General features: G+C 41.8%; 1 protein-coding gene across 4 annotated transcripts in view; it reads right to left on the reverse strand.

The window, feature by feature from the left end:
• The window catches only part of LOC107565164 (leucine-rich repeat and fibronectin type-III domain-containing protein 4-like), a 36,824-nt gene that overhangs the window by 8,512 nt on the left and 1,275 nt on the right, over nucleotides 1–27,037 (reverse strand). The window contains exons 1-3 of one of the 4 annotated variants that reach the window (XM_016250382.1): nucleotides 26,446–26,455; nucleotides 10,522–10,950; nucleotides 8,960–10,286 (exon numbers count right to left, since the gene is read on the reverse strand). In XM_016250382.1, the coding sequence (XP_016105868.1) occupies nucleotides 8,960–10,286; nucleotides 10,522–10,924 (1,730 nt within the window). In that variant the 5' untranslated portion in view covers nucleotides 10,925–10,950; nucleotides 26,446–26,455. Of the gene's footprint in view, nucleotides 1–8,959; nucleotides 10,287–10,521; nucleotides 10,951–17,267; nucleotides 17,758–25,946; nucleotides 26,060–26,445; nucleotides 26,456–27,037 lie in introns of those variants that run through there. The other 3 variants (XM_016250380.1, XM_016250379.1, XM_016250381.1) reach the window with 3 other exon arrangements.

Genomic DNA, 27,037 nt, shown 5'->3' on the forward strand with positions numbered 1-27,037 from the left:
CTCTACAGATATCCGCCAGCGAGGCACCACGAGCCAGCGCCCAGGAGGATGCAACACTTCTAGTTGAGTGAGCTTGCAACCTGAACGGGCAGGGCACACCCTGTGCCTGATAAGCCAGGGTGATGGCATCCACTATCCAGTGGGCCATCCTCTGCTTCGAGACGGCATTCCCCTTCTTTCGAGACGGCATTCCCCTTCTGCCGGCCTCCGTGACAGACAAAGAGCTGGTCTGAGGTCCTGAAGCTTTGCGTCCAGTCAAAGTAGCACCTTAAGGCTCGGACTGGAAAACGCAAAACTAGGGCTGCGTCTGCCTCCTCTGAGGGCAGCGCTTGGAGGTTCATCACCTGATCCCTGAAGGGAGTAGCGGGAACCTTGGGCACGTAGATGGGCCGGGGCCTCAGGGTTACATGGGAATCAGCTGGCCCAAACTCTAGGCATGAATCGTTGACCAAAAATGCGTGTAGGCCCCCTACCCTCTTGATGGAGGCCAATGCTAGCAGGAGCAAAGTCTTCATTGAAAGGAACCGCTCAACCGGCTGCAAAAAGGCTCAAATGGGCCCTGCTGTAGTGCCGTGAGCACCAGAGTCAGGTCCCACGAGGGAATAGAGGGGGGCCATGGAGGATTTAACCTTCTCGCCCCTTTAAGGAACCTGACGACCAGGTCATGCTTCCCCAATGACCTCCTTCTACGGGGTCGTCCAGGGACCGGACATGAAGTTTCCAGAGGTCTGGATGCAGGTGCTAAAGGGTGCCCCGTCTCTGAGTCAGTAAATCCTTCCTCAGAGGAATCGGCCAAAGAGGGGCTGTCGCGAGGAGCATTAGTTCTGGGAACCAGGTCCGGGAAGGCCAATAGGGTGCCACCAGCAGGACCTGCTCCTCGTCCTCCCTGACCTTGCACAGCAATTTTGCCAGAAGGCTCACTGGGGGAAATGCATACTTGCGAAGGCACTGCGGCCAGCTGTGTGCCAGTGCGTCCGTGCTGAGTGTTCCCTCGGTCAGGGCGAAGAACAACTGGCAGTGAGAGGTTTCTGGAGAGGCAAACAGGTCTACCTGAGCGGCTCTGAAACGACCCCAAACCAGCTGGACCGTCTGGGGATGGAGTCACCATTCTCCCGGGAGCGCAGCAGCGGCTCCGAAACGTCCCCAAACCAGCTGGACTGTCTGGGGATGGAGTCGCTATTCTCCCGGGAGCGCAGCTCGGGACAGCTCGTCGGCTGCCCGGTTGAGCAGCCCAGGAATGTGAACAGCATGAAGCGACCTCAGATGCTTCTGACTCCAGAGGAGGAGGTGGCGGGCGAGTTGCGATAAGCGACGGGAGCGCAGACCACCTTGTCGGTTGATGTACGCAACAGTCGCTCTGTTGTCCGTGCGGACTAGCACATGCTTGCCTCGTAAGCGCCCTTTGAGACGGCCCCGGGCAAGGTGCACTGCCAGCAACTCGAGGCAGCCAGTGCAGTTGGGGCCCCGTCCAAACCCCTGACACTGCAAGCCCGTTGTACTTGGCCCCCCAGCCGGTGGTTGAGGCATCCAAATCAGTTTCCGTCAGTAAAAAGGTGCCGTCCACGACCTGTTGAGCTCCTCATGCACCTCCGGGAAGAAAGGCACCGAGGCGGGGCGCTGAGAACCAACGCAGACCACCCCGAGAACCAATCGTGCAACCTTGAGGGCTCGGGACACGGTGAAAGTCTTCACTCGAGCCCTACCCCTACGGTGGCCCGGGAAAGCATAGCCCTTATTTCTGGATCCGATCCAGGCATTGCTACGGTCCCGGAGGAGAGCAACACAGCCGAATTTTCCTCTCCAGAAAGCTCTGGCTCGACATCCAATCGTCGGGGGGAGCCTCGGAAGTAACAGGTGGTACCCCCCGGAAGGGTCCAGCCTGCTCTTCCTGAGAGCTCCAATGGTTTCGAAGTGCCGGCGGGGTTGGGGCTCCCCTTTCTCTCTTAGGGGAATTCCTCACCGTGACCGTAAGACCAGTCCGCCCACTGCCAGAAAAAGGACGCCCCCGGCTGCCACCAGAGGGAACCCCAGATCTAGGCAGTGGCACGGGCACTCCGCCCCTTTGCAGGTAACGGAGTCTGGTCCGCAACTCCGAGATGGTCATACCCCCGCAATGGGAGCATGAACCATCCACGAAAGCCACCTCAGCGTGCTTCATGCCCAGGCACGAGAGGCAGCGATCGTGACCATCACCCAGCGCCAGGTAACGACCGCATCCAGAACGCCCGGGTGATACGTTGTCTATAGCAAGACCCACATCGTCTTTATAAAGACGTAACGTCAAGTTTGCCAAGCAACGTCGTCTTTAAAAAGACGCACCCGAAATTGCTCTTTTAGGGGAAAAAGCTCTTTTAGTGTGCTGAGGCGCACATGGGAGATGATCATCTGCAACACAAACAGGGGGTAGTGCACCCTGATGTGTGCAACCCACTCGACACGGGAAACCACCACCGCTGAAGCGCCGTACCGCCAACACGAAGAGCTCTCCAAGAGTGCGCTGAAAGGGAACTACCTTTTTTATAAATTTGCTACTACTTACTGCTTAGTTAATCTCGCTTCTCTATTAGTTAATAGTATTAAGTTAAGTGCTAATGTAGTACTACTTATTACTTCCTGCAAAGTTACTTGTTAACAATGGACCATTATTTTAAAGTGTTACCCATAAATGTAGTAAAGCTTGATACGTGTCTCAAACTCAGCTCAGCCAAGAAGTATTTCTCATTGAATTCCCACAAAACCAAATTATCTGAGTTATGCTATCCACATTAAAAGGATAGTTTACCCAAAAAGTAAATGTTTTGTCATCACTTATTCACCTTTATGATGTTACAGACCTGTTTGACTTTCTTTCCTTTTTACTACACAGAAGGTGACATTTTGAATAATAAATTGGCCACTCTGTTCCATATAAAAATAATGGGTGGGGCTGTCAACCTCCAAAATGACAAGCAGACTATAAAACTATAATAAAATAGGTTAATTTGTTGTCTTCTAAAGTATAGCGTTGTGTGAGGAACAGACTAAAATGACCACTACTATTCAAAAACGGGTCCGTAAGTTTGTTTGTTTTTTTAAGAAATTAATGCTTTTATTCATGAAGGAAACATTAAATTGGTCAAAAGTGAAAGTAAAGACAATGATACAAAAGATTTATATTTCAAATAAATGCTGCTAGTTTGAAATTTGTTCATCAAAGAATTCTGGAAAAAAAGATTATAAGAGACTTCTCTCAAAAACATTAAAATAATCTTACCAACCCCAAACTTTTGAACAGTTGTGTATATCATTATTCAAAAATTTGTGTTATTTACTTTTATTCTGTTCAGTGAATTCAGCGACTGAATTTCTGAAAATGAATAATTGATTCACTAAAAAATTACAATCCGTTCACGAATCAGACCACTGCCGGTCCTAGACTTCTGGAGGCCTAAGCAAATCCAAACTTATTCTTTCGGAGCAGTTTCACAGTCACCAAACAGCAGTGAGTTAAAAACAGTCAGCAATACAATAAAAAGAAGAAAATGTCAAACAGTAGAACAAATAAAATAGAAAAAAAGATACAAATTAAACTATTTATTCTACTAAAAATAACACCCTGCTATACAGAAACTGAATAAAGTAATCAAAAAAATAAATAAATAAAACACTGCGTAGTCTTCACTGTAATTAACCATACATTGTGTCTTATTACAGTTACTAAAGTTATTCAATGAAGATTATTTTTGTTTGATTAACATTAAATAACAGAGAGCAACAGGGATTTTAGGCTGCTGTCACTTTAAAAGTGAATCCACCGATCTAATATACTGACCAGCAATCAATTACTTTCCCAAGTGATCATGTTTACTTACGACATAACTGACCGCTTTTAAGTGAAAACTTTCCAATGCTAACATTTTGGCATATTTGTGTTTGTATTTAAGCGCACAACCAAAGCCCAAAACAGCCTAAACTTGTCCATGTGAATCAGACATGTCTACATCTCTCATGAAATCTAATGAATTCAAGGAGAGACAGGGGTGAATGTCAAGGTTTTCACTGATAAGCAACTTTTTGGCATTAGCTTTATGTGTGGGCAAAATGGCCAGGATAATTAGCTTAAAGGTGCAGTAGGAGATCTTGGAAAATGCTAACTTTAGCCTGATAGCACTGAAAGCGAACGTCGTACCCTCCCTGCAATCACCGTCCAAAGCCACGCCCCCCTGAACGCATATATGAGACCAGAATACAAGAGAGAACATAGGCTACATCAGCGGTTCCCAATTCCAGCCCATGTTCCGAAGTGAAGTAAACTTCAATGGATTTCCCCTGCTCATGGAGTAGGGAGCAATGAACACTGTGTAGGGATCATATCGATCGGAACAGTTCATGCACGTAGCTCACTTCTAATGAGCTGGTTATCTGAATCGGGTGTGTTAACTAAGCGAGACATGCAAAATATGCATTTTGGGCTCGAGGACTGGAATTGGGAACCGCTGGGCTACATCATGTGTCATTCACCAGTGAGAAAACATTAAAAGTACTACAATACCAGGAAGGAAGATCGGGTTGTTGATGTTTGTCTGCCATTCTCGCTCTGTCTGCACAGCATGTGTGAACGGGCTGATGACGTATCCTGTCTGCGCGAACCGGGTGCGCAGAGATATGCGCAAATACATAAGTTGACAGGCAGGTAGGAAAGCCAATTAAAACGCTCGGACCGAGCGTTTTGATTGGATGGACATTTCTTTGTCCTACGCCTTCCACAGAATATATAAATACAGATAAATACATTTAGACCACTTAACTTAATGATTGCTATTGGGATGTGAGGAGACTTTCAACCAGCATAACAAAAAATGTTTCTGAAGACAATCACCTATTGCACCTTTATCAGCTTAAGCTTTTGTTTACCATGGACGATGGAAAGTCATAGGGGTTTGGAGCAACATGAAGGTGAGTAAGTGATGGCAAGTTTTATGGTGAACTGTCACTTCAATTTTATAGCTCTATAATCTTACTGTACCATATGTCAACAATTGTCTAATTTTTGTCAATTTTTTTTCTCCTCAGTTGATATATGAAATAGAAAATGATTTAGAACTCCATTAGGTCTCCTGAGCTATATTAAAACAGCCATTGAGCAATAACATTTTCTTCTGGATTATCAGCACTCATAACATTTCAGAAGATTGAGATTGACCTTTTCTTCTAGTGCCTTTAATTTGTGTCTGAATTTGTGGGATGGAACTGCGCAAATTCAGATTTTGCCTTGCCATACATTCACACATACACACTCGTACACATCCATTCTGCAGTAAAAATTGACATGGAAATGTTTTGTGAAACTGGTGACACAGAAACAGGCAATTATTAGAACACTCTAATAATAGAGAGCGAGAGGAGGAGGAGGGATGGAGCCTGAACGAAAGGGAAGGAAAAAGAAAAGACTTTCATCTTTTGTCTCCACTAACTTAATCTTCATAAACAGACTACTTTTATTCTCTAAACTCAACCCTGCCTTTTTCTCGTCACACTCTTTCCTCCCATTCTCACCCAGTTAATGTCAGTCTTTTTCTCTCTTGCTTCCCTCTACAGGATCTACCTCTTTCTTTTTGCATATCCTCTATGTATCCACTGAGGCTCCTTTTCTGCTGTTTCTTGTTCTTGAAAAAAGCTATACATCCAGACACCAAACCAAAACCAGATAAAAGCGTTCCTTTTACCTGTAATCTCTCTCATTCTCGATTGTTCACTCTCTGCTCCTCTTCCTGTTGTTGTGGTGGCCGTCAGCAAGATAGGTTGTGACATACTTATTGGCACTGCAGTTTAAGCTCATTTAAAGACTTCATTATTCTATCCCTTGAGCCCTCTGTCAAACTCTCTATCTCTGTCCCACCCCTCTTCTTTATTTCCCATTCCCTCTTTCTGACTCTCTCTCTCATTGTCAGCCCCCTGTCAGTTTCAGTGTCTGTGGTGTTAGAAGCTTGTAATTCTCCCACACCACATACACATAGTCACTCCCTCTTGGCCCCTTAATGAAGGACAGACAGCAAGAGGGCGTATGTCACTTGCCATAGATAATGTCTCAGAGAAGTGCAAGAGGTATTGAACATGCTCCGAAAATGTCTGACAACGACTAGGCTGAAGCTGCTGCTAGAGCCACAGACACTGATAACATGAGAAAGCAGTAGGACTGCCTTTGCCTCAGGTTCAACATGGAGCTCATTATTATCACGATTCATGCTGACAGGAATCAGAGCATGGCATATTCATTATTGCAGTGCTGTTAAATGTCATATTAAATGGGTTATATAAGCTGGCTCTGAATGCACATAAGTGGATTTCTGAACAATTAGCATGTAATATGACAGTAGATCGTATTTAAACACCTGTTGTTTGAGCCCTATTGAAGTTCCAATCCATCACTTTAATGTCACTTTCAGTGAAGTATTCTTGAAATCCAGATTTAGTCAACATATGCTAGTCTGGTTAATTTCCAAAAAAAAAAAATGGTTCACTAAACTCAATGACACAACTCATCTGTGGAGACTCATTCTCAGTGACCCAATAAAGCACTAGACAGCACTGGCACAGTTTTTGCAGTTGTTGTAGTTGAAGCCTTGGAGTTCACGTTTGATCTTGAAACGCTAATTTTCAATAACAAAATATTTGGAACTTCTTGCAAGTTACTTAAAGGTGCCATAGAATGGAAAACTGTATTTACCTTGGCATAGTTGAATAATAACAGTTGTGTACATGGAAATGACATACCGTGAGCCTCAAACACCATTGTTTCCTCTGTAAATCTCGTGCATGCAAAAGACCACTGAAAAATAGGTGAATCAGAACATAACACCGACTGTGACGTTACAGTCGGGATCACTAATAGTTACCCCCCTAACATTTGCAAATACCCGCCCATGTTCTATGCCAGCCGCCAGCCGAACCTGCACAGCCGAATCATCAGAAGTTCTGCAGGTATTGTGAAGAAACAAGCGAGGATAATAGCGAAAATGGCAGATTATGGAAATAAATGTTATGTTCCAGGCTGTGCAGGGGATGTGATGTGCAGGGATGGGTTGGTGTCTGTATTTAGAAAGGCACAGAAAACAAATAACGCACGTTCTAATAAAATAACGCGAGCCACTAAAGGGACATGGTTAGCTGCTTGCTAGTGGTAGCCTGTTACATTACAGTACATAAGATTTCACTTACCACATAAACAGAGTATGGAGAGTTGACAGGATGATGGCGAATGATTTACAGTTCATGAGCACCACTGACAAGCATCTGATCTTGGTAAATGTGTGGTAAGTACTGCCGCTGTAGTTTACACAGAGCATGTGCGATCGCTAATCCCGAAAGTGAATGTAAAAAGCAATTGTGCATTCGAAAGCAGTTTTAATGCCCCGCATGTTAATAGCGGCTCCCTGATGCCCACATTTTATATACAGTATAATTACGCAACGATATAACTGCGACAGACAGTATTGAAATATATATTTTCCCTGTGTCTCCTTCCTGCTGTGTGAGCTACTGAAATGAGCCGCACTGTGAAACAGCCAATCAGAGCAGAGCTCAACATTATTATTCATGACCCTGCCAAATAAGGTAAAAACAGACCATTTCATTCTAGGGACAAATCCTAGGGTTGTAAATGGACACGTAAAACCGTTTCTGGAGATTTGTTGCCCTTACCTAAGCCACACACCTTCTATGTAGATATCAGAGAACAATTGAAAATATTGTATCAATGCATTCTATGGCACCTTTAATGAATTGTCTGCTAAAGCATGTACATTTATTTGTGAATTGATATATTTTGCATTATGGGGTTAAAGTGTTAGTTCATCCAAAAATGAAAATTCTGTCATTAATTACCTCATTACCTCATTACCTCATGTCGTTCCAAACCCGTAAAACATTCATTCATCTTCAGAACACAAATTAAGATATTTTTGATGAAATCGGAGAGCTTTCTGACCCTGCAGGAATGCAACTACCACGTTCCAAGGCCCATAAAGGTAGTAAGGACATCATTAAAATAGTCCATGTGAAATCAATCGTTCAACCTTAATTTTATGAAGCTACAAGAATACTTTTTGTTTGCAAAGAAAACAAAAATAATGACTTTATTAAACATTTTCTTCTCTTCCGTGTCAGTATTCGATGCATGTTCACGATGTCCTAACTACCTTCTGGGCCTTGAATGTGGTAGTTGCGTTGCTGTCTATGCAGTGTCAGAAAGCTCTCAGATTTCATCAAAAATATCTTAATCTGTGTTCCGAAGATGAACGAAGGTCTTACGGGTTTGGAACAACATGAGGTAAGGAGGTAATTAATGACAGAATTTTCATTTTTGGATGAACTCTATATATATATATATATATATATATATATATATTTAGAATTCTGCCTGGGTTAGGCAAAATTCAGAACTGACAAAATTGGCTTCCTTTCAATTCAGTATAAATTTTAATTGAACTGGACACACCGCACAGGACTTTGAATTGGAGCAATTTAGTATCTGGTTATCTATCATTTTGTCTATCTGTCTGTCTGTACATAAGACTTATAAACCTTCAGGCTCCATGGCTTTTTAAACTTTTTTTTTCAAAACTTGCAAAGAAAGCTTTCTCAAGCCAACATTTAGAGGTTGTCTTGATAAACTTAGATTTTCTAATAAAAAAAATTATAATTATAATAATAATTGTTATATGGGTTTTGATTTATTTAAATTCTACTTCCTTAAATTCTAATTCCAAAATCCATCTTTAATTCAAATTCACAAATTAAATGAGAATTTAAAAGGCATTCTCAGTTCAGTTTTAAATAATGCACAAAACTCACTTCTACAGAATCTATATTCCATTTGTTTTAATACTTCAACTGAAATCACCTTGTAAATATATAATGTTAAGTTGAACCTAACTCTGAAAGCTGATGTCATGGTTTCAGTGTTTACACTCTTACTCACCTGTAAATTAGTGTCTCATCAGCAGTGCAGTTATACTGTATTTGATACAGCCACACCAGGCTGACTCCCATCAGTTGACCCTTATCCCATCGCACTTGTGCTGAGGTGGAGGTCACTCCTTGTACTCCCACCATCTGTTCCTCACTCCCTTCACTGACCACATCCTCACCCTCTGTCTGATCCTCCTCCTGTCCCTCCTGGGGGTCACTGTTAGTGTCCAGACCAGAGCTTTGCCCACTGGACGTCTTCCCTCTGGTGATGTCCGATGATCCTGGGTCACGAGCTAACAATACCGTTCCATTTCCACGGTGAGGGAGGGGGATAACCTTCAGGTCAACAAGTGAGGTGGCCTCACCTGCAGCATTGATAGCAATACAAGTGTACGTACCATCATCACGAGCAATAGTCACATGTAGCTCAAGAGTGCCATTTCGGAAAGATGTGGTACGACTGGAATTGCCAATGATGCGGTCATCTGGTGAGACCCAGTGCACCACTGGCTCTGGATCACCAATAGCACGACATTTGAGTGTTGCCCTTTGACCCTCCAAAACCCAGAGTTTGTGTGTATGTCGGGTAATTAGCGGAGGCTCACAGGCAAATTCCTCCTCAGGGATAGACCAGAAGTAACGTCCCGCTAAATGTAGGGGTGTAGCACATGTTTCCATATCATCACTGCGGATCAGCCTCCTCAACCAAAGCAGTTCACAGTTGCAGTGTAAGGGGTTACCCCCAAAATTTAAGTTGATTACGGCATTGTAGGGTGTAGGGCTGATGACCCCTGTCTGGGAGCGAGCGAACAATGGATCGGGTGGCAAAGTCTGTAGCCGATTAGAGGTCATGTCCAATCGGGCTAATTTGTAGAGCTCACTAAAAGACCCCTCAGCAATCTGGTCAATGAGATTGTGATCTAGGTTCAAAGTGTGCAGACTGGCCATACTCTGAATGCCATCCCAGGGAGCCTTGCGCAGATTGTTATAGGATAAGTCCAAGTCCTCTAGAGTAAATAAAAAGTCATCAAAGGCCTCGGAGGAGATATTAATGAGTTGGTTGGTGTTGAGAATGAGATGCTGCAGGTTTATCAGGCCTACTAAGTCTCGTGGGCCCAGCTCTGAGAGTCGGTTGCCATCTAAGTGCAACGAACGAAGACTTTCCAGATCTGCAAATGCCAGTGGCCGGATGTTACTGATGGTATTCCGGGATAGTGTCAAATCCACCAGTCCCGTCATGTTGGCAAAGTCAGCTCCTCCCACTTCTCGAATGAAGTTATCAGCAAGGCGAAGCTCAACAGTTCGCCGGTCAATGTTTGCCGGGACAAAAAGGAGACCTTTGTCGGCACAAAGTGTGCTTAGAGATTCTGAGAGATTCCTGCAGACACAATGGAAGGGGCACGCTGAGACTACACCCCACGTCTCGCCAGCTACAGCTCCTGGAATTTGACTGAAAAGAGCAGGCAGCAAGCAGGCACAAGTGACCAGTGCCAGCCAGTGCAGTAACTTCAGTGGCAGTATCAGTGAGGATGTGTCTGGGGGTGAGTTTCTGCTGGTGAACTTTGGCAAGACCTTTGTCGGCACAAAGTGTGCTTAGAGATTCTGAGAGATTCCTGCAGACACAATGGAAGGGGCACGCTGAGACTACACCCCACGTCTCGCCAGCTACAGCTCCTGGAATTTGACTGAAAAGAGCAGGCAGCAAGCAGGCACAAGTGACCAGTGCCAGCCAGTGCAGTAATTTCAGTGGCAGTATCAGTGAGGATGTGTCTGGGGGTGAGTTTCTGCTGGTGAACTTTGGCCACAGCAGAGGAGAGGGTTGACAAAATGCTTCAGAGGGTTTGAGGATATTTTGTTTCAGATGGATGGATGGATGAGAGGGCAATGAGGGGGAGTGTGTGTTCCTGTGAGGATGACATAAAATGTGGGACGGATGTGGTTTTCTGAATGGCAGAAGGGGTGGGGAGTCTTGCATGGTAGATAGGGGAGTGATCCACAGACCTAGAAAAAGCAGAAAGAGAAAGACATCAGTCATCATGTTTCAAGTGTCAACTTTGTAGTGCTGATGTGTGTGGTTTCTTTAACTCTGAATGAGCTCATGCAGTTGCCCTCCACAGGAATTTCTACGCTTGGGCACCCTGTGCATAACTGCATATGAAATTATAGCATAAACTAAGACTACAACCACACTGTCTAACACTATTGGTGTAAACTGTGCCATGCACGAGCCTCAAAAAAGCATGAAAAAGCCATATAACAATTATTTTAGTGCATTTTGGAAGTTTTTACATTCACACTCCCACCTTAGTGTGTGGCAGTTTTCTTTGGAAGAACAGCTGCTTGCTTCACTTCAAGAGAAGTGAGAGCCACAAAAACACTAGTCATTTCACTCAGCACTGATGGACAAGCTCTGTTTAAGAATGTTTTATTCTTAATGATGTGGAAGCTACATGGTAAAGATGTGGTCAACTAAAAATCTGTACAAATGCAAACTTTGTTACTTTGTGCAGTGTACTTGATTTAACAGATAAACTCATGTGTAAACACAAAGGAAGAGAGAAGGACAAAAAGAATGAAAGAATCATTACATCATGTAAAAATGCTAATTGCAGGTTTGTGACTGAACAATCTATAATATCTGTAATTTGATCTCTTTCGCCAATTTGTCCTTTGCACTGAGTTGTCATCATAAAATATGGGTTTCAAACCAGAGATAAAGCTAAAGAGGTATTAATTTATTTGAGAATGTACATCACACTTTTGTCCTGCATTAGCGCATTCCACAAATGCTCTTTAACTGTGTCACTTAGCACTAAGTGCATGTTACCAAGCAGATACAAGCCCAGGAAAACAGCGATCAGAATCAGCATGAAATGTTCCATATCTGCATGTAGAGTGAGAATGTGGACCACAGCTCAGATGAGATGGCTCACAAATCAAACATTTAGTCTTCCTCATGGCCAGTGTTGGGAAATAGCCTACTAAAAATAGTGGCACTACTAACTCAAATACGTTGACTGTTTGTGTGAGTTAAAATAATGTAGCTTTTCAAACAAGGTACTTTTGCACTGTAGCGTAACTAATGCTACATACAGTAGCTGGTTTTAATGCAACATTGTATTTTGTAAGCAACTTTACTGCCAAGCGAGGAGAGGGAATAAAACATCCTAAACTGTCCATTCTCTCTATATGCTGTTTAAAACAGATTTATTGAAGTGAGATGGTTTGTTCGAAACAGTTCTGTTTCTCATATGTGTCACTGAAAATTCTGATTCATTCTAGTGAATTGGTTCATTTTAAAAATCTCTCTTATACAGAGGTTGGACAGAATTATGTGACCACCTATTATAATAGGAGTTAATATATTATGCATAGGCTACAGTGAAAAATAAATGTTGCTATTTCATTGCCCATTTTCTCTAGTTTGTTTATCAGTGTAGTACAAGTTATGTTCAGCAGTGTTTAGTACAATTGGTCTGTGAAATGGATGATGTTTCAGACTTCCAAAAAGGGCAAATCATGAAAGCCCATTCAGCAGGAGCTTTTTTAACCTTAACAGCCCAGTTGTTTGGTGTTTGAAGAACAATAGTCTTTATGATTATGATGTAATACACAACATATGGCAAGATTTCATCTGCAAAGAAGAAAAGTGTTTGAAATCTGAAATTGAAAGATAAGGACTGTTGAACACTAAGAAGGATTTTGTCCAAACAACACAGAATTGAAATGAAATGAAAGCAAATCAGCAATATTCCTCTTGAAGACCCAGTTTACACAAAAAACAAACACAGAAAACGTCACAAAGCCAACATCCATGAAAGAGCTGTTTTGCTAAAACTTTAATCACAGACACCAATTCTAAAATGCGAAAAAGACCGTCATGATCATAAAATTGAACAGTTGGAGCACCAATCACCTGAATTGAATATTATCAAAACAACTGTGGGCAGCTTTGGGGAGAAGAACTGGCAGATTTTTTGTTAGATGGTATTCAACTGGAAACTCTTCAAAAGTTGTATGAACTTTTGAATAGTCTTTTCTAAAAAAGTTGGAAGCTGTATTAAAGACAAATTGTGGTGAAACACTGTAATAAAGAAATATTGCCTATTTCACAAGGATTCGCATTATTTTGTCCATGTAGATTTTGACAGTCTGATTTATTCTAGCAAATGAATTTGTCCTACTTGGTCTTCTCATATGTAGTATTGGAAAGCTTGTTCACATAAATGAACAGAAAATAAAGATTAACTAATTTGAGCCCCAGCGCTGCACTTCTCACGTCAGACTCACATCTGTAACAGTGATCTTTGCACGTCATTACTGGAGTTTGTGCTTGCTCGCCCCTCTTTGGTATTATTAACAGTACAGTGCAGTAATTATGCAAATTTCAAAATGACAAGATAATAATTATGGCAAAGTCATTACACTGAAAAATGCAGATAAATATAACCAGGGAAATATCAGACTTTACTCAATTAAGCTTGTTTTTCAGCACGTTACTCATTAAATAGTGGCAGATTCTTATTTTTTGATTATATAACAAAATTAGATGAGTCCTCTGACTTTGCGCTTGAAAGTACAGAAATGGGAGGAATCATGAACATTTATAATGTTCACATAAAAGTGCAAGATTAAACCCCATGATTAAATTGATTACTATATTGATTGGACAACATATCCTGTAAGATTCTTTCAGAGACCATTAAGATTCTTCTTACAGCATTATGGTTGTGAACAATAAGTAACTATGGTATTTTGGCAGTAAGTATGGTTGGCATGGTAATTTTTTTAAAGGGATAAGTCATGAGTAACTGGAAATTGTCATCATTCTCACCCTCATGTCCTTTTAAACTCTTTGTTTTGCAGAACATAATAAAAGAAAGGTGGTTTTTTTTGTAATATACAATGAAAGTTAGTGGAGTTCAATCTTGTTTGGACTCCACTGTTCTTCAGAATGTCTTCATGTGTGTTCTCCAGAATAAAGAAAGTCATACAGGTTTGGAACAACATGGGTAAACAACAGTTTCATTTTGGGGAAAACTATCCCTTTAAGCGATGGAATTCAGTGAAGACATATGGAGAATGTCAATGCTCAGTGATTAATAACTATATTCATAAGAAATGCATTTGTTATGTGTTGGTGGAGGGAGAGGAAAGTGCAACTGAGTACAATTTCCAACATTACTTTTAATGTCTCGTAACTCTGCATTCCCAGAAGTCTGTGGGAGATCGAGTGGAAAAAACTCTATAGTGCTATGCAAAAGTATCGGCTTCATCTGTCTCTTTCTCGTCCTTTTTCCTTCCCTGTGTGGTCTTCCTTCGACCTCCTGTGACCTTCCTTCTCCTCTCCCTCCCTACCTATTTCTTTGCACACTCCCCTTTATCAGTTTCTTCTATTACCCAGGGATCTGCTTATCACCTGTGTCCACTCTTCACATCTGCCCTTGAGGTAACTTGAAAAGTGATGCAACATTAGTTAAAGTATCCCTCCTCTCTCTCTCTCTCTCTCTCTCTCTCTCTCCATCTCCCATTCTCACAGTCTTTAGCCACCCGAGAACAGACCAGCCGAAATAGATCTTGTCTCTCTCCTCCATCGATCTGGCCGCCCGGGACAGATAGCAGCCCTTCCTCAATTTCATCAGGCCTCTTCTTCCTACCATTCTCTCTTCCTCTTTCCTCATCCTCCGCCCTCTGTGTCCTTTACTCATATTTGTTTCTAAGTTCAGGACATGCCGGTGCTTGTCTTGGTCTAATTTTACCTTCTAGTGCTACTGGGTGTGTGTGCCTGTGTGTGTTGGTAGGGCGTAGATTAGATTAGAATAGAATATAAATTCTGGTAATCCTTTTGTAATCTGTAATGTTATTCATGATTCAGACTGAATGAAAAACTACTGCGAGTACCTGGCTTTAGAACGTAATAACCCTGTCCATTATGCGTGTGTGTGTGTGTGTGTGTGTTTGTCTCACACTGAACATCTCTCTGCACTTAGCAACTCCCTCAGTCCTCTTTCGCCAACACATTCTGTCCTCAACGCACCCCTCCTTTCTCCCTGTGTCCCTTGCTGCCTCATATTAAATCAGACACAGAGTTTTGCTGCTGTTGTCAGTGTCTCCACAGCTTCAGTGGCCTCAAAGCGGATGACCATTTGCTAATGATTATCATATCAATTACGTTCTGCACTGCACAAGATTCTGAAGAGAGCTGTCACACACACAAACACACACAGTGGCTGAAAGATTAATTGAATCAGCATTAACTGAGCAAGAAGTATTAGCATCCTGGCTTAGTTTTACTGATTTCTCAGTGTTTAAGTTGCACAGCAAGATTTTTTTTTCCTTCTTCTTCCTTTATTGTAGTCACTAGCATGAAAAAACTGTATACTGTATCCAAATCGTGTATTTTACAATTGTATTTATTTTTGTTTTGTTTTGTTAATAGGTCATAGCCTAATATTGTTTAATAAATTTGATATGTTCTAAATTCAGTTTTAATTTATTATCAATTCAGTTTATTGTATATCACTTTTCATAATGCATATGTAGTTCCAAAGCAGATTTACAGTGAATAGTGCTTTACAAAGCACCAGTGAACAGGCCAAAGGAGAGACAACTCCCTAACTCCCTAATGTTTAAGTGTTTATCACATACATTTAAGTAAACGACAATTGAAACTGCATTTTAACTTACATGGAAATCTGATTTAATTCAATATTGTTTAATTTGGAAATAGTTTAGTCTGTAACTCTAGTAGCATTTTGTTGCACTTTATTTTATGATTCCACTGACTTTATTATTGTGGCCTCTAGCAGCTGATGAGGCTTTTAAAAAGTGTTGAGCGATAGAGAAGCAAAGTGCATTGCTGAGACAAGAAAGTCTATAATTCCTGGAGAGAGCTAACCATTAGCATTCAAGGACAGCAGCTTGACAATCACTCTGATGCTTTAGGAAATTACATCATGGCCAGGTTGACTGGCTGATGGCAATGCACACCATCCCAAAACCTTATCTATCATGAACTATGAGTTGCCCACTTTTATAGTCCTTCAAAAAAAAAAATCTTTTCCATCAGAATACTAGATTTTTTTTATTTTATTCAGTGGCTGTCAGTGTGGAAAGATGATGTAGTTACAGCATCCACAAGCAGTAATGTATTTTACCCTGCTATACAACAAAAGCTCAGTGCTGATCAACAACAGTTATTTTTGAAATTTCACATTACCCAGTTGTTTTATCTCATTGCATTCAATTCAGTTGCAAAACCAGAATTCAGGTTACAAATATTTTTCCAATAACACTGTAAATTTAGTGGCTGGAGAGGAACAAAGCTCTGTAAATAACTGAGAGTTCTGAATAGTGATGCAAGAAACTCTTAGTACTGCGATAAGTAGAACTTCATATCTCAAAAAATGAATATAACTTCATTTCTCAAAAAAGTGGCATCTCTGGTGTTTTTATTATTATTTATTTTAAATACAGAAATATAAATACTCAAGTAGAGAGACTAACAGCATTTTGTCCGATGTGATTTTCTTTTTTTTGAAGCAGTCTTTGTAATATTGGGGTGTGTGTGTGTGTGTGTGTGCGTGCGTGCATGCGTGTGTGTGGGCTGGCTGTATTGTGCTTGAATACATGGTTTATGGGGACACAAATGTGTATAATGACATGGGTCTAAATGGACTAGGATTAGGTTTAAGGAATAGAAAATACAGTTTGTACAGTATAAAAACCATTACATCTATGGAGAGTCCCCGTAACCACATGAGTGTGTGTGTGTGTGTGTGTGTGTGTGTGTGTGTGTGAGTGTGAGCGCAGTAGTGCAGTGTGTGGCATAGGTCAGAATGAGTTTATGTCTGCATTATGCTTTAGTGTGGATATAAAAGATGAGCTGTAGCAAGGTGTAGCCCCACATATATCATTCATATCATCTGATCTGTGGTATTAAAGACTTCTATCCTCTAATGAAATAGCTTACTGTGAATTGAACTGAGGGATTTATTATGTGCAACAAAGAGAATCAATGATCCTCAGATGTCTCCTACTTTTAGGAAATGATCTCCAACATACACACATGCACATGATCAAACGTGCATACACACACATACTCTTTGACAAATAGCTTTCATCTTCCTGGTTCTCTTCTCACAATTGTACATCTACTCTCTCATATCTTCGTCATCTTCCGCTGTTCTTTTTCTCTTAATGTGTGAGCAGTAGACGAAGTGACTTAATGTCTTGAAGTCATTATTAAAGAGAAAAGGCAGAGATGCGGAAGGTGTTCACAGAATCTTTCGTACACCAAAACACACGTGCACACTCACATGCGCTGATATGGAGGCGGATGACGGCCTGACAGCAGTGATCCATCAAGCGTCTGAAAGGGGAACTTGGCAAAGAGAAGCAGGGAGAGAGAGAGAGAGAGAGAGGAAAGCTGGTGGAACGGCAGAGAAAAGTGCATTGGTATATATATTGCAGTTGCTGATGTTCTGGGTGGTTGCTAGGGCATTGCTTGGGTGTTCTGTGGTTGCTAGGGTGTTTATATATCTAGATGTATGATAATGCATAGTTTAGTATTACTAATAATAATTGAATAATAAAGCGTTTGTTTGTATTTTTTAGTAAATCAGAGCCAAGACTTTTTGACTCCACTGGATGAATTCATAATTCAGAAGAGTCTTATTTATCTGACCCAGTAGTGACCCTTTGAGCACTGCACACTCAGACTCCCAGCATCGATCCTTCTTGGCATCTGATTATCCAACCTACAATGCCTTCATATGCCTGTCCATTTCTTTATTTATTCAGTCCTCTTTCCAGCCACCCATCCAATTTGTCTGTATCAGTCCGTATGTGTCTGCCGTTCTATGTGAATCTTTTTGAGCAGGTCAGTCTCATAATTCTCCTCATTTCCTGTTCTTCTGTTTCTGAGTCCACTGTCTCAGAGCAGCGAATCAGCAGAATATAAACTCTGATCCTTAAGTACAGGAATACGCTCGATATTCTGTATAATATGATACTTATATCTGTCAGTGTGCATCTTGCCTTTTATGTATTACCGGCAGGTTTGTTTATTTGTCATGGTGGGGACTTTGCATTTTTATAGTGCCATAAAGACATTTGCTATATTTTTTAACCCTTGTGTGGTGTTCATATTTTTGTTATTCAGCCAGTGTTCATGGGTCTGGTGGACCCGCTGCATTTTTGGGTTTTTAATTCAACACAATCAAAAATGTTATGTTAAAATACTCAACAGATTTTTACTTCATCCCAATTACAAGCAATATAAACAGCATACTGTATGTGGTTAATATCTGCCCTTTACCTTTGTTAGATCACATTTATGAATTAAAATGCTACAACCTTGTGTGGGAACGGCAGGGGCAGAAACACAAAACTCACATTTACACTCACAGAGGGAGTGGGGGGGGGGATGTACAGTATGTGGTCATTGGAAATTTGTTCTGATATTTGTTCTTCACAGACAATGAGCCAAGGCCAATAAGTTTGAGATTGAAAAAATAATTAATCATATCATTTTTCTTTTGATTAAAAAAATTAAAACGGGTCCCACAGACCCAAACACCATACAAGGGTTAAACTGTTTTCCTCATTGGAACAGTTGGCTGGTTCACACAGTGCAGTTGTTTTACATTTTGGTTTTTGCATTTGGTCCTGACAATGTAGTCAAAACTCGACACCCACACAAAAGCCCAAACTCAATATAGTATTTATTGTTGTCTATTTGGAATGTAACCTTTGATAAGTCTTGCTACATAAACTAAATTTATGAGGTCTCAGATGTCAGTTAATTTTATAACTAGGGAGGTCCTAAACTGATATCATGGATCTGTATCGGGGCCAATTAAGCATTTTTTATCTGATCGGTATCAGATATCCTAAGCCCGATCCTTTATTTTACATACACTGTCACGCAGGTGTTGTGCTGTAGGTGGCAGAATGCACCTTCAAGTAGGTGTGCCAACTGCCATTAAAAGGAAAAGAGGACGTTCAAATGTGTATGTATGACGTGCGAGAACTAATGAGTGTCTCACATTGAGTTTCTGTCTTTAGCGTATTTGATGCACACTTTTGTAACAAATCAAAAGTTACTTTTATCTGCTGTTACACAGCAATAAAGGATGCATATCACTGTCCCACGGGCAGCTTTGGGGCTCTCTGATCACTGTTTAGTTCATCTTATACTGACCTGCAGGCAGAAACTGAAATCAGCTAAACCTGTATTAAGGACTGTGGGATTTACAAGCCTGTTTCGACCTCACTGATTGGAGTGCTTTTGAAGCTGCTGCCACCGATCTGGACGAGCTCACAGAGACTGTAACATCTTACATCAGTTTCTGTGAAGATATGTGCATTCATACCAGGACTCATTTAACTTACAACAACGACAAACCATGGTTCACTGCAAAACTCAGAGAGCTCCGTCAGGCCAAAGAAGATGCTCGCAGGAAGGGGGACAAAGTCTTGTATAAACAGGCCAAATACACACTGGAAAAGGAGATCAGAGTGGCAAAGAGGAATTATTCTGAAAAACTAAGGATGCAGTTCACTTCCAGACCTTTCCACCACTCAGCATCAGTGTGGAAAGGTCTGAAAGAGATCACCAACTACAAGACACCATCCCCCAGCACTGTGGAGAATCAACAACTGGCAGATGATCTGAACAAGTTCTATTGCAGGTTTGAATAAACACCCCACACCCGCCCTGAACATCTCTCCATACAATCATTAACACCTCCTGCAACCCCCCTCTCCCCCACACCTGCACTTCAAATCAGTGTGGACGATGTGCGCCAGCAGAAAAGGAAAAAAAGCACCAGGGCAAGATTGTGTTACACCAGCCTGTCTGAAATCCTGTGCTGACCAGCTGGCCCCCATCTTCACACAGATCTTCAACAGATCACTAGAGATGTGCGAAGTCCCTTCATGCTTCAAACGCTCCACCATCATCCTCATCCCAAAGAAATCCAAAATTACAGGACTAAATGACTACAGGCCTGTGGCTCTAACGTCTGTGGTCATGAAGTCTTTTGAAAAACTGGTGCTGGCCCACCTGAAGGACATCACTGGACCCTTGCTGGATCCTCTTCAGCAACCGCCATTAAAAGGAAAAGAGGATGTTCAAATGTGTATGTATGACGTGCGAGAACTAATGAGTGTCTCACATTGAGTTTCTGTCTTTAGCGTATTTGATGCACACTTTTGTAACAAATCAAAAGTTACTTTTATCTGCTGTTACACAGCAATAAAGGATGCATATCACTGTCCCACGGGCAGCTTTGGGGCTCTCTGATCACTGTTTAGTTCATCTTATACTGACCTGCAGGCAGAAACTGAAATCAGCTAAACCTGTATTAAGGACTGTGGGATTTACAAGCCTGTTTCGACCTCACTGATTGGAGTGCTTTTGAAGCTGCTGCCACCGATCTGGACGAGCTCACAGAGACTGTAACATCTTACATCAGTTTCTGTGAAGATATGTGCATTCATACCAGGACTCATTTAACTTACAACAACGACAAACCATGGTTCACTGCAAAACTCAGAGAGCTCCGTCAGGCCAAAGAAGATGCTCGCAGGAAGGGGGACAAAGTCTTGTATAAACAGGCCAAATACACACTGGAAATCGATCTGAACAAGTTCTATTGCAGGTTTGAATAAACACCCCACACCCGCCCTGAACATCTCTCCATACAATCATTAACACCTCCTGCAACCCCCCTCTCCCCCACACCTGCACTTCAAATCAGTGTGGACGATGTGCGCCAGCAGAAAAGGAAAAAAAGCACCAGGGCAAGATTGTGTTACACCAGCCTGTCTGAAATCCTGTGCTGACCAGCTGGCCCCCATCTTCACACAGATCTTCAACAGATCACTAGAGATGTGCGAAGTCCCTTCATGCTTCAAACGCTCCACCATCATCCTCATCCCAAAGAAATCCAAAATTACAGGACTAAATGACTACAGGCCTGTGGCTCTAACGTCTGTGGTCATGAAGTCTTTTGAAAAACTGGTGCTGGCCCACCTGAAGAACATTACTGGACCCTTGCTGGATCCTCTTCACTTTGCCTACAGAGCAAACAGGTCTGTGGACGATGCAGTCAACATGGGACTGCATTACATCCAGCAACATCTAGACAGACCAGGGACTTACGTGAGGATCTTGTTTGTGGACTTCAGCTCAGCTTTTAACACTATCATCCCAAACCTCCTCCTGCCCAAACTAACTCAGCTCCCTGTGCCCACCTCCGTCTGTCAGTGGATCACCAGCTTCCTAACAGACAGGCAGCAGCTAGTGAGGCTGGGAAAATACACATCCAGCACTCGTGAGATCAGCACTGGAGCTCCTCAGGGTTGCGTCCTCTCTCCACTGCTCTTCTCCTTCTACACAAAAGACTGCACATCTAAAGACCCCTCTGTCAAACTCCTGAAGTTTGCCGAGGACACCACACTTTTTGGCCTCCTTCAGGACGGTGACGAGTCTGCTTACAGACAGGAGGTTAAAGAGCTGGCTGTCTGGTGCAGTCTTAACAACCTGGAGCTTAACACGCTCAAAACTGTGGAGATGATTGTGGACTTCAGGAGAAACCCCCCTGCACTCCCCCCACTCACCATCATGAACAGCACTGTAATGACAGTGGAGTCATTCAGGTTCCTGGGCACCACTATCTCTCAGGATCTAAAGTGGGACACTCACATTGACTCCATTGCTAAAAAGGCCCAGCAAAGGTTGTACTTCCTTCGTCAGCTGAGGAAGTTCAACCTGCCACAGGAACTGCTGAAACAATTATACTCCGCCATCATTGAATCCGTTCTCTGCACTTCAATAACTGTCTGGTTCAGCTCAGCTACCAAATCTGACCTCTGAAGACTACAGAGGGTAGTCCGGACTGTTGCCATCTAGTCGACGCTACAGAGCACTGAGCACCAGAATGACCAGGCACAGGAACACATTCTTCCCTCAGGCCATCCATCTCATGAACACTTGACAATAACTGTGGATCACACAACACTATTTATACGCTAACACACTTATTTATCTAACACACATACTTAGTCTACATTTAAATTTTGCACTAATATACCTGTACATACAAAACTATCTATTGTAATATACCTGTACATACAATTGTCAATTTGTATATTGAATTCCTTATTTACTTGTTCTATATTTTATTTTATTTTTTATTTATTTATTTTATTTTAATTTTTTTTATGTGTGTTTTTGTTCTGTCACTGTCATTCTGTTGCACTGTGGAAGCTTCTGTCACGAAAACAAATTCCTCATATGTGTTAACATACCTGGCAATAAAGCTCATTCTGATTCTGATTCTGACTATATGAGACGGTGTTGCCATAACGTGTTGCCATAGGTTATATCTTGCTTCATATTGACTGACAGAATAGGCCTATAAATATAATTATTATAGTAATTCCATTAGGCTAGATGCCCCTTTTTTACATTTGAGCCCCTGCCCTAGGAAACTCTCTGCGGCTCTGTGTACATTGGATTGAATTTAATGCGGTCATATGATGCAATTTCAATTTTTCCTTTCTCTTTGGAGTGTTACAAGCTCTTGGTGCATAAAAAAGATCTGTAAAGTTGCAAAGACTAGTCTCAAATCCAAAGAGATATTCTTTATAAAATTTAAGTGTCAACCCCCCCTACCTAAAACGGCTCATTCTAACACAGCCCCAGATGTCTACGTCACGATGTGGGAATATTTGCATAACGCTGCCCAAATGTTCACGCGAAAAAAGAAGGCGTAACTTTTATTCTCGCTGTAGTATTGTTGTTGCCACTGCCGCCATATCGTGAAGTCGCTGTGTGTTTCGTTGTGAAAGCGAAACTACTTTGTTGCTTTCACCGTGGACGAAGCAGAGTCCAGCCCAGGGTCGTCACATGTGGTTGGCGCAAGCCCACCGGCCTCCACTCACTCTAGACCGCCGGCCGACACTCACTCTAGCCCGCCAGCCACCACTCACTCTAGGCCGCCGGCCGCTGCTCACTCAAGCCCGCTGTGTGTGACGCTGTGTTTCATTGTGAAAGCGAAACTACTTTGTTTGGCCTTCCACTAGAAGATACGACTAGAAATCAGTGGTTAAGTTGTATTTACAACACTGTTCCCGAACAGTTCAACCCAAATATTAAGATGTGTGCAGTGCATTTTATGGAGGACTGTTTCCTGATCCTGGTAGAGTAGCCTACAATGCCGGCTGTTCTAACTCACAGACTGTAAGTAAGTTTTCATATTTAAAGGATTTGTCACTGATGATTCAAGCATGAGTTTTGATCAGTGTGAGTAGCGCTTGTTGTTTGTCATTTCTCCAATCACAAATGCAGACATGCAATGCAACGCGTAAAAAGACACTATAAGTCATTATAATTCGTAATTATGTCCCCACTGGATGCAACAAATGCCTCGTTTATAATGGGTTTTAATGTTTTTGTCTCGTCGCTCCGGCCGGGACACGGCATCACAGTATGGTAAGGGGCGTAACATTTCTGTTACACGCTTGAGGTATTCGGCCAATCACAATGCACTGGATAGCTGGCCAATCCCAGCACACCTCGCTTTTCAGACCGATGAGCGTTGTATAAATCAATGCATGTTAGAAAGGCGGGGCATAGAGGAGAAACAATAATGTACAGCATGTGGAAAATAATGTGTTTTTCGAACCTTAAACCGCATAAACACATTTCATTACACCATATACACAAAATAATGTTTTTTTAGCAACATGACCCCTTTAATAACTATAATGTTCTTCAAGCGTGCAGCAAGAACTAGGAAAAAATATAACAACGGAACGGGACTCTGTATCAGCAGATACTCAGTATTCAATGACTCAGATCAGATCGGGAACACAAAAAGTTTTATCAGGACATCCCTATTTATAACGCTTTAAAGTCGGCATGAAATAAAAATGGAAAATTCTCATTTTTTAATGGAATACTGTAGTGTTTATTATAAATAATTTATCCGTGCACTTCATAATTTTTTTTAAATTCTTGTGCCCTCGTAATCTTTAATCAAAAACGTTAACCTCCTCTCCCCCTCAAAACGACTCATCTTCACTTCCGGTCATGAGCTATGGTGCAAGGGCTGAGCTAGTGATGTGAGGGGTAAACGCTGGGATAAACGACAGGGGGAAAAGCTGAAGCTGATGCTTCACTTTATAGCACTGACACCAGTCATGAGTGCTGACGCAAACCATGGGGGTGTACACTACCCTTAAAAATTTAAAGGATATTACCACAACATTAACCTGATGGAGGACACGCTCAGTCATTCAGGCAGTCTCTCTCTCTCTCACGCACGCGAGCAAAAAAAATTCATGCTAGGGTGTCGGCGGGGAATCCAGTGGAGAGAAATCCCCCCACAACTAACTGCAAACTGGTATTCAGATTTGCCTCAATTTTGTTAGCAATGCCCCAACTTCCAATGATCCAATCAATTCGTGCTGACGCAAACCATGGGGGTGTACACTACCCTTAAAAATTTAAAGGATATTACCACAACATTAACCTGATGGAGGACACGCTCAGTCATTCAGGCAGTCTCTCTCTCTCTCACGCACGCGAGCAAAAAAAATTCATGCTAGGGTGTCGGCGGGGAATCCAGTGGAGAGAAATCCCCCCACAACTAACTGCAAACTGGCATTAAGATTTGCCTCAATTTTGTTAGCAATGCCCAGCTTGTGAGAGGCAGAACGATAAAGGCTGTAGTTCAGTGTAAAGTGTAATGTGTGCACATGAATATGCATAGAGGAGCATGCAGTCTGGATAAAGAGCACTAGAGCTCTTCAGCTGTTTTTGTGTGTGTATATGCATGTGTTGTCATTATAGCACTGTAAAATCAATCTCTCTTGTGTTGTGTCACTGCATTAGCTGCTGTTGGATATGTGCTTGTTTATGTAAGGATATGAGGGAGAAAGAGGGAAAAGAGGTGGAATAATAAATGGCCCACAACATACTTTGAGCTCCATAAATAACTGAATATATATTTATCTATCTTTCACTGGATGGAGTGAGGTGTTTGTGTGCAATCATAACCGTGTCTAGAGCAGAATGTTGTTCTCTGACCCATTCATGTGTGTCCAGTCAGGCATCGTCAAATTTACAGCTGTTTAAATTACTACAAAAGGTCAACATCTAGTTATTCCTCAAAAACACCACACCACACATATTTTCAGACAGGAAGAAAAGCATAGGAAAGGAAATAACAAATGAGATTTCTTTAAATGTGAAGTGTAGAATGTATGTGTCAGCGAAAAGAAATAGAAAAATTATGTTTCCAGAACACTGCTGTCTGCCATTGGTCTGGCAAACAGATTTCCCTACCTCAAACTCATGCCATTGGTTGAGCCCATGTTGCTATGGCTATGAAAAAGCTGTTTTAAAAGGTAGGCAACTTAATTGCACAGCCTCCTAAGATACATCATTGTGCCCAAATCCCAGAATCCGTTGCAGTCACTTCAGTAAATCCTACATCCGATGAAGTGAGAGAAATGTTATTTTGATTGAAATGTTGATATTCAGTAACAAACACAACATGCAAACTCTGGAATCAGCTGTGAATTGTGAGGATCCTTCCATTTATGGAAATGACTAGATTTTGCTCCTAAAAATTTGCCAGACAATAGTAAATGTGAAGGCGTCTTTAGAAAGCGGCTGTCCATATAGGCAGCTCACTGTGGAAAGACCCTGTATGCCAGCCATTAGTCTCATTTATTTTTATTTTGGAGACAAAATCGATACTTAAATGAAACTCAGAACACCATTAAGTCTCCTGAGTTCTAAAAGAGTAACCTTTAAGAGATAAAATGTTCCACTGTGTGTGCTGAAGGATGTGGAACAGGACTGTGCATACAAAAGCAAGGTAAAGATTTTCATGCCCTGCATCCTTCATCTCAGGTCAGTCAATTGCCTTGTCCATTAGTCAGTATATATGTGTGTTTGTGTGAGTGAGAGTATTTACCTTTTTATTATCTGTGTTGATTCCAGCTCAATTAGCTGCTCATTTCCAGGTGTTTATCTGCATGTGTTGAAATTTCTGAAGTGTGTTTTAATCCAGACTAAGGTGTTTATCCCTTGTCAAGGTAGAGGAGTGTCCATGTGCGCTTATGTGTTTATTCTGTGTCCATTCACACACTGCAAACATGAGGATTTAACTTGAGTCAGACTCTGGGATATGCTCTTCCCTAGTTAAAATGTTCCTGCTGTGAAACATTTTGGCCTTTGGTCCTACCAGCAATTTCACATTTGCACTGAACGCATTTTAAGATTATCACCATATTCTTCCACTTTTGACTGTTTCCAGCTGTTTTTTTCCCTCTATTTTCCAGGATCCTGCTATTTTTATCTTCCTCTCACCTTCAATTCCTGCTCCTTTTCATCATTAATTTCCCCTTTAACACCTTCTCATGTCACTCGCTCACATTCTGTCAGTCTGTTTATTCCTTATTCCAGATGTGCACCTTGTTTGTGTTCTCCTCCAAATTGCTCTGAGTGTTGTTTTCATGCAATTTGCCTCTTTAGTTGTTTGTTCCATTCGTCTTTCAGTGTCGAATTCCAGTGAGCTGCCAGTTCTGAGGTCTTTATGTCTGACGGCAAAACAATGTCCCAAGCGCAGAGAAAAAAGGGGACAATGGGAGGGAGGGATGACTGAATGAGGAGGATGAGTATGGAATGAGAGGGAGGAAGAAAAAAGGGAAAAAAATTTTATTTCAATTGTTGTTGCTACACATACACAGAGATACTGAAACTGAAACCCTGAAGACAATTTAATGGGTACTTAATTGAACTGTCGTTTGTTAAATGAGTTATAGTTCATTGTTGTCACAGATGTTTCTTCTAAAATTCCTGAGTAGAAATGCAAATATTAACAAATATTTGCTCTGCTTTTAACTTGCCATCAAGATCTCATTTGGGATTTTCATTCCACTGGGGAGAGATCATATTTAATTGCATGCTTCTTCTGATGTCATCGAGGGCTGCTACTGATATGCACAGAGTCCACTATTAATTGGGCCCACTGTCCCTTGGGTCAAGTGATTAGAACCATTGTAG

Source organism: Sinocyclocheilus grahami, unplaced genomic scaffold (genome assembly GCF_001515645.1).
Source record: "Sinocyclocheilus grahami isolate Dianchi unplaced genomic scaffold, SAMN03320097.WGS_v1.1 scaffold985.1, whole genome shotgun sequence".
Lineage (NCBI taxonomy): Eukaryota > Metazoa > Chordata > Actinopteri > Cypriniformes > Cyprinidae > Sinocyclocheilus > Sinocyclocheilus grahami.